Source organism: Pithys albifrons, chromosome 6, assembly GCF_047495875.1.
Source record: "Pithys albifrons albifrons isolate INPA30051 chromosome 6, PitAlb_v1, whole genome shotgun sequence".
Taxonomy (NCBI): domain Eukaryota; kingdom Metazoa; phylum Chordata; class Aves; order Passeriformes; family Thamnophilidae; genus Pithys; species Pithys albifrons.
This window is the reverse complement of record NC_092463.1, coordinates 3,616,731-3,629,677: the sequence shown is the minus strand read 5'-3', so window position 1 is coordinate 3,629,677 and position 12,947 is coordinate 3,616,731. Positions and strand designations below refer to the sequence as shown.

Genomic DNA, 12,947 nt, shown 5'->3' with positions numbered 1-12,947 from the left:
CCTGGGTCAGGGAAAGGATGCTCTCCATCCCTTACCTGGGGGTGGAAAAGGATGCTCTCCATCCCTCACCTGGGTCCAGGAAAGGATGCTCTCCATCCCTCACCTGGGTCCGGGAAAGGATGCTCTCCATCCCTCACCTGGGTCCGGGAAAGGATGCTCTCCATCCCTCACCTGGGTCCAGGAAAGGATGCTCTCCATCCCTCACCTGGGTCCGGGAAAGGATGCTCTCCATCCCTCACCTGGGTCCGGGAAAGGATGCTCTCCATCCCTCACCTGGGTCCGGGAAAGGATGCTCTCCATCCCTCACCTGGGGCTGGGAAAGGATGCTCTCCATCCCTCACCTGGGGCAGGCAGCCTGTCCCATTGCTGTCCCTCCCCAAAATCACAGCCCACACTCTTACCTCTTACCACACAGCAGGACAAGACCTCAAAAAATCCTCACCCCTTGGACAGGGCCTTGCAGGAGTTCAGGAAAAGTGGCTGCCAGCGCTGCCACCACACCCGCCCTGCCCCGGAGCAGCTCTCCCCAGTGACAAGTGACGCAGCAGCCGCTCACCTTTCCCCATCACTCGGGTGAACTGTCCTGGCAGGTCCCCTTCAGGCAGAGGGGCCCCCCCCGACTCGCCCTCACACCCCGGCAAGTGGTGCTGCTGCATCGCGCCCGCGGCAGAGTCCTTGCAGTCGGAGCCCTGGCTGTCGGAGCCCAGCAGGGACGAGGGGTGGTGCGAGTCCCCGTCCCGGCTGTGCTCCTCCGTGCTCGAGTTTTGGGAAGAGTAGGCTTTGATGGGCGTGAGGATCATTTGGTGTAGTTCCTGCAGCGGGACACGCAAGTTGCCACCTTCTAGGATGTCCTGTGGGTTCAAGAGAAGAGGGTTTGTCTCTGCAGGGACACTTGGACATCAACTACAAACCAGATCCTGACTGAGAGCCCCCTGAGAATGCCCAGCTCCTGCTCCAGGTTCCTGCTGCATTCCATGGTCAACAGCCATGTTTCATCCACCAAGTCTTTCCCTTAGACCCAAGGGGGTGTGGAGCTGCTGCAGGGACCGATCTGATTATTCATGGATGTGCTCAGATCTGAATCCACAGGGATAAACATACCCTGTCAAACACTGGGACCCAAACCCAGCAACAGACCTGCTTCAGTGTTTCCAAATTTCCACTAGGAAGATGGCAAGTCCAGGAGAGCAACTGAGCCTGGGAGATTTTAATGCCTAGACCAGCAATTATCTTCCTCCTTTCCCTTCCCTTCCTTCAATCCCTCAATCACAACGCTTCAGCTCTATTTCACTGGAACCACATTTACTAAGGTGGGTTTTCCAGCACCACCTTCCAGCCTGGCTCCTCATTACTTGCTCTGCCCCAAACTGCTTGCCATGGCATCCTCATGCTCTGGGGTCATCTCTGAGCCCAGCACCACACTGGGATGCAGGAGCCAGGAAAATGGGGACATCCCTGACCACACTGAGATGTAGAAGGAATTAGGAGCATTTAAAGGAGAGCAGGTGGGTTGTGGTTGGACACAGAAGGTGAGACCATGAGGCTGCATGTGAACTGATATCCCTACAGGAAAAACATTCAGCCTGGAGATCCTGGTCCACCCAGGGGAGGGAGAGAATTTGGGTGCACTGAAGCCTTTTTCTTGGTGGGCATCAAGAACTCCCTTTCAACAGTCAGATCCTTGTCCCACTGATGGAAAATAATTGCATTTTGTTATTAATGGAGCCTGGATGAGAGCAGCTCATTGCAGGCTCCTGCACAGTCTGGCTCATGGGACACTGCTTGGAAAGAGGCAGCTCCTGGAGCGAGCCCTGGGTGTGCTGAGGGAAGGGACACTAAGTGGCACAGGGGCTGCGTGTAAGCACTGAAATGGTTGTTCATCCCAATTCCTGCTGCATTCCCAGCTTGCTCTCGGATGTGTCAGTTCCCTTCTCTCAAAGATCTGGCGTCAGCCTTCTGGGCACTGTTTTTTTGGGAAAAAATCCTGCTCTGCTAACCGGCAGAGAGGGGTGGAGCAGCTCTTTCCAAGAAAGCAGCGATCTTTTAGCAGTGAGACACTGCCCAAAAACATCAAGTCCCACACATGCTCTTGTTTAGCAAAACTTGGATGGGAAGCCTGGAGAACCAGGGATGTCTCCTCCCAGCCAAAGCAGCTCCCAGGCAGCTCTGAGCCCCAGCAGAGAGGGACACTGTCACAGCCCCAAAGCCCAAACCCACCCTGGGAGGGCCCAAAAAGCCAGTCCCTGCCACTTTTCTCCCGGATTTTCCAGCGGCTGTGTCGGCTGAGCCGGGCTCCGGCTCCTGCACCGCTCAATCAATACCATATTTCAAATCCCGGTGGAGAAGAGGGGGAAGAGCCTGTGCAATCGCCTGGAAAACACAGTGCTGCAGCCAGCAACATCCAGAGGGCTTGGATTTAATGGTTATTATTAATAACGGAGGTAAATATGGCTTTATTAGCTCCTGCCATACTCTGAGTACAAGCCTGCATTATAAATAAATAGTGAAGCAGTGAGCTAAGGAAAACACCAATAAATAGCAACACACCACAGAAGTATTTAAAAGCCCCTAGTGGGAGGCTCTGCAAGTTGCTGTTTGAAGATGGTGCAATTAAATATAATATAATACAGGGATAATAAATAGGGAGAGGTTGGGTGAGCTGCTCCCAGCAAGGCTGTGGTGCTGCTGCTCCCCCTGACAGCCCCTTCTGCAGGTTTAAGCTTTTGTTGAAGGGACAAAGAAGCTTCTATTTGTTCCCCATGGAAATTAAAGATGTTGTTTGGGCACTAATGTGGCTGTCTGGTGTTTTATCTGGGAACAGGTTGCCCAGATGATGTTCCAGGAAAGTTCAGGTCTCTCTGAGCATCCTGGAGCTGGCCAAGGCTCCAGGGTACATCCATCCCAGCTCCATGAGTGCCAGAGATGGATTAGGACCCAGACTGCAAAATACAGCTTTGAGCAATCTGGTCTCATGGAAGGTGTCCCTGTCCACAGCAGGAGTTGGAATGAGATGGTCTTTAAGGTCCTTTCCAACTCAAACCACTCTGTGATTCTGTGGAATAAAACCTGGTACAGGATTGTCTGAGACATTATTCACATGTGGCCAAGCCAACACCAGATTTCCCTGCAAAAGATCTCCACAACATGAGAAACCAAAGAGTGCTTCACCCCAGAATTGATTTCTGGCTTCTGGAAAGAAGAAGAAATACATAAATGGTGCTTACTTACCCTTTCTAGAGATTTGAGCAGGTTTTGTCTTTCTTTTAGCTTTTGGATACTGATGACTATTTTGTGCCTTGCGCCTTTGGTAACGTTCTGCAAAACCAGCACAAAACTTGGCATTAGCACTTCCACAGCACAGCTGGGTCCACCCAAACCCTTCCTCCCCTAAGTGAAAAGGGCTGCTGGAAATCCATCAAATTTCTGAGAGCAGGGACTCATGTGGGTCACAGAAAATCACTCAAGAGACTTGCTGAAGGTGGAGATTTCCAACTAGTCTGTCCCTCCCTGGTACAGCTCCCACAGGGAGGGCAAAGGTGCTGACTGGGCCCCTTCATCCCAAGGATGATGCAGAGGTGAACCTGGAAGGAGGGAGGGTTGGAACTGGATGATCTCTAAGGTCACTTCCAACCCAAATCAGTCTGTTATTCTATGATTCTATGACATTTTTAAAGGGAATTTTCCATCAAGGCCCCACTAGCTTTACAGGAGTTGTCTCCTGCAGACTGTGCCCCTGAAACTCCTGAACTTAATCCCAACTGCAAAAAACCCCCAAGTGCAGCTCTCAGTGATAGGACTTTTAAGCTGTTCAAGTAAGAACACCCAAGGTGTTTTTCTGGTGCAATGCGGGGCTTCTTTCATTCTCCAAACCCAAATTTTCCTTTCTCTGTTTGCCTCCCAACCACCCGTGGGCTGAATGCCTTCCATGGGAAGACACACATGGAGGGATTTGGAAGAGTCTCATCCCCAGGTGATGTGGGACATACTTGTGCCTCGAGCTGGCATTCCGTGAGGGCCATCATCTCCTCGTACGTCATCTGGGAGAAGAGGGCGGCGTATTTGTGCAGCCGGAGGCTCTTCAGCCAGGCTGGGACATCTGGAGCACAAAGGAAAGGACAGGAGAGCTCCACTGAGTTCATGGCACAGCATAACCATGAGCAACTGCATCAACAGCAACAGAGGGGGTTCACTTGGTGCCATCCACCATCCCAACGGGGCTTTGGACACCTCACTGAACTCCAGGGACCTTTGGGAGGACATGGTGGGATGGATATGGATGGGAGGAGGAACCAGCCCCTGGGTGAGGCCAGAGTGCTGTGGGTATGGATGGGAGGAGTAACCAGCCTCTGGGTGAGGACAGAGTGCTGTGGGGATGGATGGGAGGAGGAACCAGCCACCGGATGAGGACAGAGTGCTGTGGGTATGGATGGGAGGAAAAGCCAGTCCCCAGGTGAGACACATCCTCAGAGACTGGTTTTCTGTAGCCAAGCCACTGGGAATGAGCCCATGGGATGCTGCCACTGTGTCACTGAATGCCAAGCTCCTCGCTGCCCTTTTCCCAGGAACGTGGGAATGGTTGAAGTTACTGGAGTGGCTGAGCTTGGGATGAGCAAAGGGCTGTTTTGCAGAGGGCAGTCACTGCTTTATGGTGTGAGGGAAGATGGAATGTGCTGAAAATGGAACTGGCTGCTTCAAGAGAAACAAAGAGATGGGGCTGGGATGGAAAAATGATGTGCCATCAAAGACGGTCCCACTGCCTGTTTGAAAGGGTGACGTGGGACTCAAAATGAACTGACTGAAATGACTTCTTCCTTCTCAGTCATTACCTGCAGTGTAGCACCTCTGTGCCCAGATGGATGGGTACCCAAAACCACTTTTATCCTCCTGACATCAATGTGGTTTCACAGGGAGGGATCTGAGAGGGGAATCCTTCCCCTGTGACAAGCAAAACCCCACCAGAGCCCACGACAGGGTGTCCTCCATGGAGAAGTCAATGTGACAGAGCAGGCAGCTCCTCAGGGTTTTGCAGGTTTGGGGGTCTGTGGTGACACCCCACATGGGAGGGGGGGGTCCTGCAGATATCTGTGCTGCAGCACAGCACTCAGACCATGGTGATGCTTTTGCTTTGCATCTTAAAGGCTTGAAATGCTCTCTCAAATTGGAAGCTGCTTTGTTTATCACCTACAACCCCCCAACAGCTCTGCTGCAGCCCCTCCAGCTCATGCTCTGCTCCCAGCAACACCCTTGTCCATAGTCCTTGTGCCCTTCCCCACCAGGAAGCCCCATCTCTGGGTGCAGTAACAAGGAAAAACAAGTGTTCCAGCCCCAAACCCACAGTTTCAATGGAGAGAGCAGGAAATATCTCTCTTGGGGCTAAATACCACTGAGCAGCAACACCTCTCCTCTCTTTGATTGTTCCTGAGTCCCAGGGCTGCCTCCATGAGGTTCATCCATGGCCTCTTCCTGCACCAACACCTCGTCACTGGCAGGGACAGGGCAGGATGGACCATTGGTTTGGTTCCCTGAGGTGATTTGTACATCTGCCAGAAGTCTCCTGCTGCCTGGGCTGACCCCAACCCCTCTCCCATCCAAGCAGAGGATGCAGATGACCCCCAAATGCTCCCTTTTGCTCACACTCTCCACCCCCTGACACAGACAGGATTCAGGTGTCAATGGAATTCCTCAAGTGCCTCATAGAAGGAAATCAACCCCACACCCAAACACAAGGGGTAAGGCAGTTACAGAGCACAGAGAGGCTGAAATTCACTGCTTTCCAAAAGTTATGACATGCAACAGTCCCAAATTCTGCTACCAGCAGCCTCTTAAGCTGATTTCTGTTTAACAAAATTAAAAATTATTAGCAGAAAGCTCTGTTTCCAGCACAGGCTCCAATCTCAACTTCATTTTAACACAAAACCACACAATTTTAGTGACAGTTCATTAAAATGACCCCAGATACCATGTCCCCTGGGGACATCATGGCAATGCCCACAGTGGGACTTCCACAAGAGAGATGCACCTTCATGCAGACATCAAAACCTGCAGGAAACCCATGTCCCACCTTGGCAGGGGGGCAAAGTGCAGAAGCAGCTCTTTCCCTTTCCATCAGCCTCCCTGGATTATGCCCTAATTTTGGGGAGCTGTGACAGCTCCAGAGCCCTCGTTCCAAGAGAGATAACAATCCTGGGAGTGGACTGGGGAGAGGGGAACCCCCAGAACAGAGGGATGCTGGTGGGGCACTCCCCCTGCTCACAGGGAAGAAATAACCAGGATGTGCAAGGACCTCTAAGGTGATCTCTTGGAAAGTCACACTTCCCAAGTCTCTCCACACGCGGGTGAGCCACCTGCCCACAGAGCTGCTCTTTAATCAGCAATTACCAGGAGCTAATTGCAAAGTCATGGAACAGTCATCAGGAAATTTGGAAGGAAAACACAGAGGACATCTCCAGCAGGGCCCTCCTGGCACACCATGGATACACTCCCAGAAAATCCCCCAGCTCTAAACAAACCCTCCTCCCAAGCTGTGCCCCAGGAATCACAGAATCCTGGAAGGGTTTGTGTTGGAAGGGACTCTAAAGATCATCTCCTTCCAGCTCCCTGTCATGGGCAGGGACACAGGAAGGGATGGACAGATGGATGGACGGGCTCCACAGGGAACCAAGTGTCTGCATCTACCCCTGGAGAAACCAGGGGCCAGGACAAAGCCAAAGGGCCCTTTCCCTTGAGCACAAAGATGGATGGAAAGAAATAGGTGATATGAGGGCACAGAGATGGCCAGAAAGGAGAGAAATAGGTGACATTAAGGGAGATAAACTACTAAGACACATCAGATGGAAGTTTGTCATGGGTCTGGATCCTCCACATTCCAGATCCCATGGGTCTGGATCCTCCTGCATGCCCTGGAAGGTGTTAAAGAAGGAACAAGCTGACCAGAAGTGGGGTGACACCAAGCCATGAGAACCTGTAGGAGTTTGGGGAGATGGGACTTGGCAACGGGAGCAACTGGTATGGATGGAATTCAATGCAACCCCATAAAAATGCACCAAGTTGTGTGTGTCTGTAAGAACAAGATCAGAGTGCAGCGAACAGCAGTCCTTGTGTTTTTTCAGGAAAAGCTGTAGGGATACAATGGGTTGTAGGCAGCCCACGGTGCTTTGTTACATGAGGATGAGCTACACAGCCCCAGGAATTGCCTGTAGGCAAACAAGCCTCTACTCTGCTCCAGAGCCCAGCTCTGGCCAACACACTGTCCATAAAATATGGACTTCTTGGAAAAAAGCCCAGTGGAGAGAAGCAAGGACAATCCCAAGTTTATACAGCACCAGCTGGGAAGAAATGGAATAGTTCAGCCTGAGTAAAATACAGCAGAGGGGGGAGGACACGGCAGGCACAGGCACCAGAGGCTGTGGACATCTGTTGTGCATGTCCCCAGACCATGGGACAAAAGCCATTTGGCTGACTCAGCAATGGAGGAATCAGGTCTGGATGTCTGGGAAGGGATGGCCTGAGGAAGGGCAGCCATATCCCAGCTGCCTGCAGCAGCCACGAGATGTCTTAATATGTGCAGCTTATTTAATGGGTTATTGCTCCTGGACAGCCTTTGGCTTTTGCAGACTTGGCCACACAAGTCGATTCTCAGCACTGGGAAGTTTCTATCCCTGCAGGTCCTGGAGCTGCAGCTGTGGATCCCAGGGAGCTGCTCCCCATGGTCTCCTCCCCAGCTCCAACCTGGAGAAACACAGTGTTGAACAGCACCCTCTGCACCACTTGCTCCCAAAAAGGGTCTTCCTGGCCCCACAGGACCTGACCTGCCTCCGTTACATTCCTTGGAACCACAAGGGGTTTTTCATGCATTTATTTCATGCACATCAAAGCCATTCACAGCCAAGCCAAATGCAGCCCCACATCACACAGAGTTATACATATCTCAATTTGTCTGCAATGAGACGAAAATCAGATCTTGTGACTATTAAAAATTACGATTCTTTCCTTATTCTGACCCACCACTGGCCTTTACACAATTGAGCTGCTTTGCATTAATACAAATTGGATTGTTTAAATCAGTCTGAGAGCTGCAGGGTCATTTCCTCTGCTCCCAGGAACTCACAGTCTTGTGTTTGCCCAGTTTTTATCTATTTATTCCTCCTCAGCCTGAAGTTGCTCTCCACCTTTGACTGCAGCAAGAGGGTTTCATTTCTTGTTTACCAACAGAATCACATTTGTTCAGTGCCAAAATCTCTGTGAAATGCAGATATAATGGGGCAACCAACTGCAATTGGTTCTGAACACACAGGTTTAATTCACTGCAAACCACTATCCCAAGCTGAAACTTTCCCAAATACTCAGTGGGTACCAAACACTGTGATGGTAAATCACACGTGGCTTGCTAAGCTTACTCTAAGCTATTTCTCACCGTAATAAAAAAGAAAAAGAGAGAGGAAAAAAAGAGCACCACTTGCAACCAAAAGCCAGAGGCTATGGAAAAAATCCAGCTTTTTGGAAAGCTGGCAGCTTGCAGGGTTTTGGGGCAAAACCAGCCCCCTGGCACCCAAGTGCAAAGCGTCAGATCGGGACCAGCTGCTGCTTAAAAGAAAATCTAAGTCATTGCCCTAAGCCTGAAATTCCTGAGCCGGGAAGAAACTCCGGAAGGCCCCGTTGGGTTTGGAGGCGGTGCCGGGAACACGGCTCTGCCCTCCTGCCTCTGGGGGCTGGGGGGGGGTCTGGGGTTTCACTCACCTTTCATCCCACTCCCTTCCTCCTGGAATGTGTTACGAGCAGAAGGCTGATCTTCTAAATGTTCACTCCCACCACTTCCCGAAGAGGCTACACTGCTTTGTGGAGACAGGGGGGCATGATCGGAAGGGATGCACTGGGGTCCTCTAGCTCGTAAGTCCTCATGAGACATCCATCCATGTCCTAGAGGTTGGTTTGGCACATTCATGGGTGGGGTAAGGGACACAGAGCGTTTCAAAGGGCTGTGGTGTGTCTGGCCTGAGAGAACTGAAAAAAAAATAAAATCAAAGAGGTTATTCCCCCCTCGCGGCCCAGGATGCAGCAGAGTCCCCAGACAAAAAAAAAATTAAATGAAATTATAAGATGTGTGGTGGTGGGTGGCCATGGTGCCTCGCTGATGGCTCCAGGATGGCTGCCTGAGCCCTGTGCTGAGCTTTGCCTCCTGGGAAGCAAAAGGGATGGGAGCACCTGCAAGGAGAGGGGGTTACAGGAGCTACATCAGGCTGCCTAAGGGAAGGTGCATTTCTAGGGAAAAAAATCAGTTGGGCAGCTCTGGAGAATTGAAACCCCCAAGATGGGGATGTCCTCACACAGATCCAGGTAAAGCATCTCTGTGTCTCCCTTTGGGTGAGGACTTGGCTTGTGCCCTGAAACATGAGCATTTACACGTCTGCCAGGGTCATTGTGGGGGACTCCTCATCCACAGGAATGTCTAAGCCTTGCTGAGTCCTACTAAGATTGCAGAATCATGGGGTGGTTTGGGTTGGAAGGAACCCTAAAGATCATCCAGTCCCTCCCCCTGCCACGTGCAGGGACACCTTCCACTATCCCAGGTTGCTCCAAACCCTGTCCAACCTGGCCTTGGACACATCCAGGGGTGGGGCAGCCACAGCTTCTCTGGGCAACCTGTGCCAGGGCCTGCCCACCCTCCCAGCCAGGAATTCCTTCCCAATATCCCATCTAACCCTGCTCTCTGGCAGTGGGAAGCCATTCCCTGTGTCCTGTCCCTCCATCCCTTGTCCCAAGTCCCTCTCCAGCTCTCCTGGAGCCCCTTTAGGCACTAGAAGGTCTCCCTGGAGCCTTCTCTTCTCCAGGCTGATGAATCTGGCACTTGGTTGAGCTTCCATTAGCAGTGAGAGCATCCCAGCCCAGCCAACCTTCAGGTGCTCTTCCAGCCATGTCCCTTTTCACCCTCCACAAGAGCAAGCCCCCAAAGCAATGTGGAAAATACTCCCCTGACAATGATGTGAGGCTGAATCTCCCTCGAAAAATAACCTTTGGATTTATTTTTCCTTATCAGTTGTATAAAGGTTTGTATTTCTTTGCTGGTATTTCGATACCACAAAGTTCAATTTAGTCTTAAAGGTGGGACAAGAGCAAGGGACCAGCTCCTGAAATTTGGAGTTATTTCTTGAGAAAGGCTTTACAATGGGTAGGTCTTTCCTTGCCTTTCAGTCAAACACATAAGTATGTCTTAAGCAGGTTGAAGTATTAATAAACCCCAAATCATAGTGTTTCAGACACTTCTTGGTGAAATTGTTGGCAACTTGAATGGATTTTTAAATACCATTTTTACTGAAAGGTCTCCATTTTTCACTGTTTCTCTTCCATACCATCATATTCATTTTTAGTTCTCTCCTTAAAAATTTAGGTCTCTTTTTCTGGGATTTATTGGGCAGTAGGGATAAGACACAGGATTTAGAGGAAAAGATCATAAAACCATAGAATGGTTTGGATTGCAAGGGACCTTAAAGATCCCCTTAAGGACCATGGGCAGGGGCACCTTTCACAAGACCAGGTTGCTCCAAGCTCCATCCAACATGGCCTTGAACATTTCCAGGGACTATCTTTGTTTCCAGTAATGAAAAATGCATGAAAAGATCATTCTGTTTGCTTAGCAAAATTCAAATTCCATCACTCACAGTCACTAAACTGCTGGTTAAACCATAAATGCTGTCAATGTATAGATTTAGGATGGAAACCAGGGGAAATTTCCCTGCTCCAGGGAAATCTGAGGGCAGAGGGGTTTGAATGACCCTTCAGCCCATACAAAACAGAAGCAAAAACCTTCTCCAATTTTTCTTTCCAAATCAGATTTCTAAATTGTACAAAACCTGGGGGGAATCCATCCTTCTCCTGGCTTTTCCTCCTAACCTAAAGCCCCAAAGCTCCTTAATCCCCTTTTTTGCATTTACAGGAGTTCACCAAAACCACTCAGGCTCCTCCGTGTGTTATTATTTAATATCAACGAGTCTTGGTGGAAAACCCCCAGCCAGGTGCACTGTGCTGTAAAAGTTAAGCCAGGCTTAATTCCCAGCTCCAGCCTGGGGGAAAACCCACCATCAGAGCTGTCTCTGCCGACCAGGAGCAGGATGAAAATGAGGGAGTAGTGGGGTTATAAAAGGAGGGGAGAGAGAAACACCAGAGCAGGTTTGCTTTTATTAAGCACCTGTAAAAAGCAGCTGGTGCCAAAAGCAGCTGATGGATGAGGCCAAAAACCTGCAGATTTCTGTAATACCCAAACAATTCCTGTTTCTGAAAGGGTTTCCTTGTACCAGCACAGAACAGACACATGGGAAGCACAGGGATGGCTTATAGGGAAGAATTTGTTCCCATTAAGTAACTACAGAAACATCTTCCAAAAGGGTGTCAGTGAGATCCTGAGATTGCTTTCAGAGCAGTGCTGTGCTCCCTAAAGCTGTGAGGTGATGCATCCTGATGGGGAAATAGCTGGATTTAAGAGGGTCTTGGCCAAGCTATTTTAGCTCTTGGTTTTGCAATTGTACCCTAAAAGCAGCACCAGAACGGGGCTCTGGAGATGTCACATCACCCACCCAGGAGAAAAATAGATTTAGCATTAAAAAAAATATGAGGGGAATTGTAGGGAAAAATGGATAAATGGGCTGAAATGCACCACCAAGCTTGAGCATCACACCTCAGAACCTCAGAGCCCCAGAGCAGTGTTTACCCCATCACTTCCCCACCAGAAACCTGCAAACAAGAGGGTATTTTTGTCTTAAATCCAGCCCAGATTCCTTCCCAAGCAGCAATACCCTTACAAACTGCTGCTCTTCCATCTTAATTTTATGTCCCCTAATTAGAAACCACCGTTGGCTGGAAGAGAAATAATGAACTCCCCAGGATGGACAGGGACAATTAGAAACCATCCAGTGCAGCGGATGAGAATCAGTTCCACTTCTGTCCCTGAGATAACACAGCCCTGGACCCAACAGAACATGTTCTGCTAAGCCAAATTCTTACTGAGCTGTGAGACAACCCACACAACTTCCCGAGGGGCAGCAGGGACAGATAATTCCTGTGCAAAGGATGCTGCAAGTCACCAGCTCTTCGAAACCACCCCAACTGCCCTGGGTACCAGGCAGAGATTATTAAAGAGCTCTTAGCACTGGCTTAACTTTAGGCTCCACTTGCTTCTTACCCATTTCCATCAGCATTCATCCTTAAAAACGCTGCAAATCCCAGGATTTGACCTGCCAGGTCTGCACATCCCTCTGTCTCTTTTATTCTGCCATGATCTGGTAAAGGGACTGGAGTTGGACCACAGGTTGGACTTGATGATCTCGGAGGTCTTTTCCAACCCAATCCATTCTATGATTCTATGATCTGTAACCCCCAGAAAGGGGATTAATAAATGTCCATATTTATTAATGCTGCTGCTTGTGGTCATGGCCTCAGCTTCTTGAAATGGAGGCTGTAGCTGATTATTTTCAAAGTGTCAGCTTAATGTAGGTCCTGACCTGCTTCTGACCACCCTGTGTGCTTTCTGGATGGTCCAAGGTGAGCCCAGAGCTAAAATAAATGCCCCACGTGGGCCTCAGCTTCAGCAAACCACGTGTGAGTTTATCACCTTGCACTCAAGCCTCCTTTCTTTTATTACAAAAATATTAAGCTTTGATTCAAAAAGGAAATGTATGATATTCTTCTGGGGCCAGATAAGCTCCCAGGAGGTGCTGGACACGCCTGCCTTCCTGAGTGCTGCAGGCTGGGCAGACAAAGAGCGGAAAGCACCGCTCGGGAGGGCAATCCCTGCTGGCACACAGATCCCTGGGGCTTGTAAGTGTGTCCCACTTCTTGCTGGAAGTGTTTTCCTGCTGTTTAGGTGGTGCCAGAGCCATCCATCCCCAGGGACCCACCAGTCACTCTGCACTGCCTGGTCCAGCTCCTTCCAAACAGGTTTCCAAGGGGGCAGGAGC

At 50.2% G+C, this 12,947-nt stretch overlaps 1 protein-coding gene across 4 annotated transcripts in view; it reads right to left on the bottom strand.

The window, feature by feature from the left end:
• Positions 1–12,947, bottom strand: part of SAMD4A (sterile alpha motif domain containing 4A) — a 107,473-nt gene that overhangs the window by 12,253 nt on the left and 82,273 nt on the right. For 2 of the 4 annotated variants that reach the window (XM_071557242.1, XM_071557241.1), the window contains exons 4-7: positions 8,737–9,000; positions 3,987–4,096; positions 3,229–3,315; positions 557–851 (exon numbers count right to left, since the gene is read on the bottom strand). In XM_071557242.1, coding sequence (XP_071413343.1) covers positions 557–851; positions 3,229–3,315; positions 3,987–4,096; positions 8,737–9,000 — 756 coding nt within the window. The remainder of the gene's footprint in view (positions 1–556; positions 852–3,228; positions 3,316–3,986; positions 4,097–8,736; positions 9,001–12,947) is intronic. The other 2 variants (XM_071557245.1, XM_071557244.1) reach the window with 1 other exon arrangement.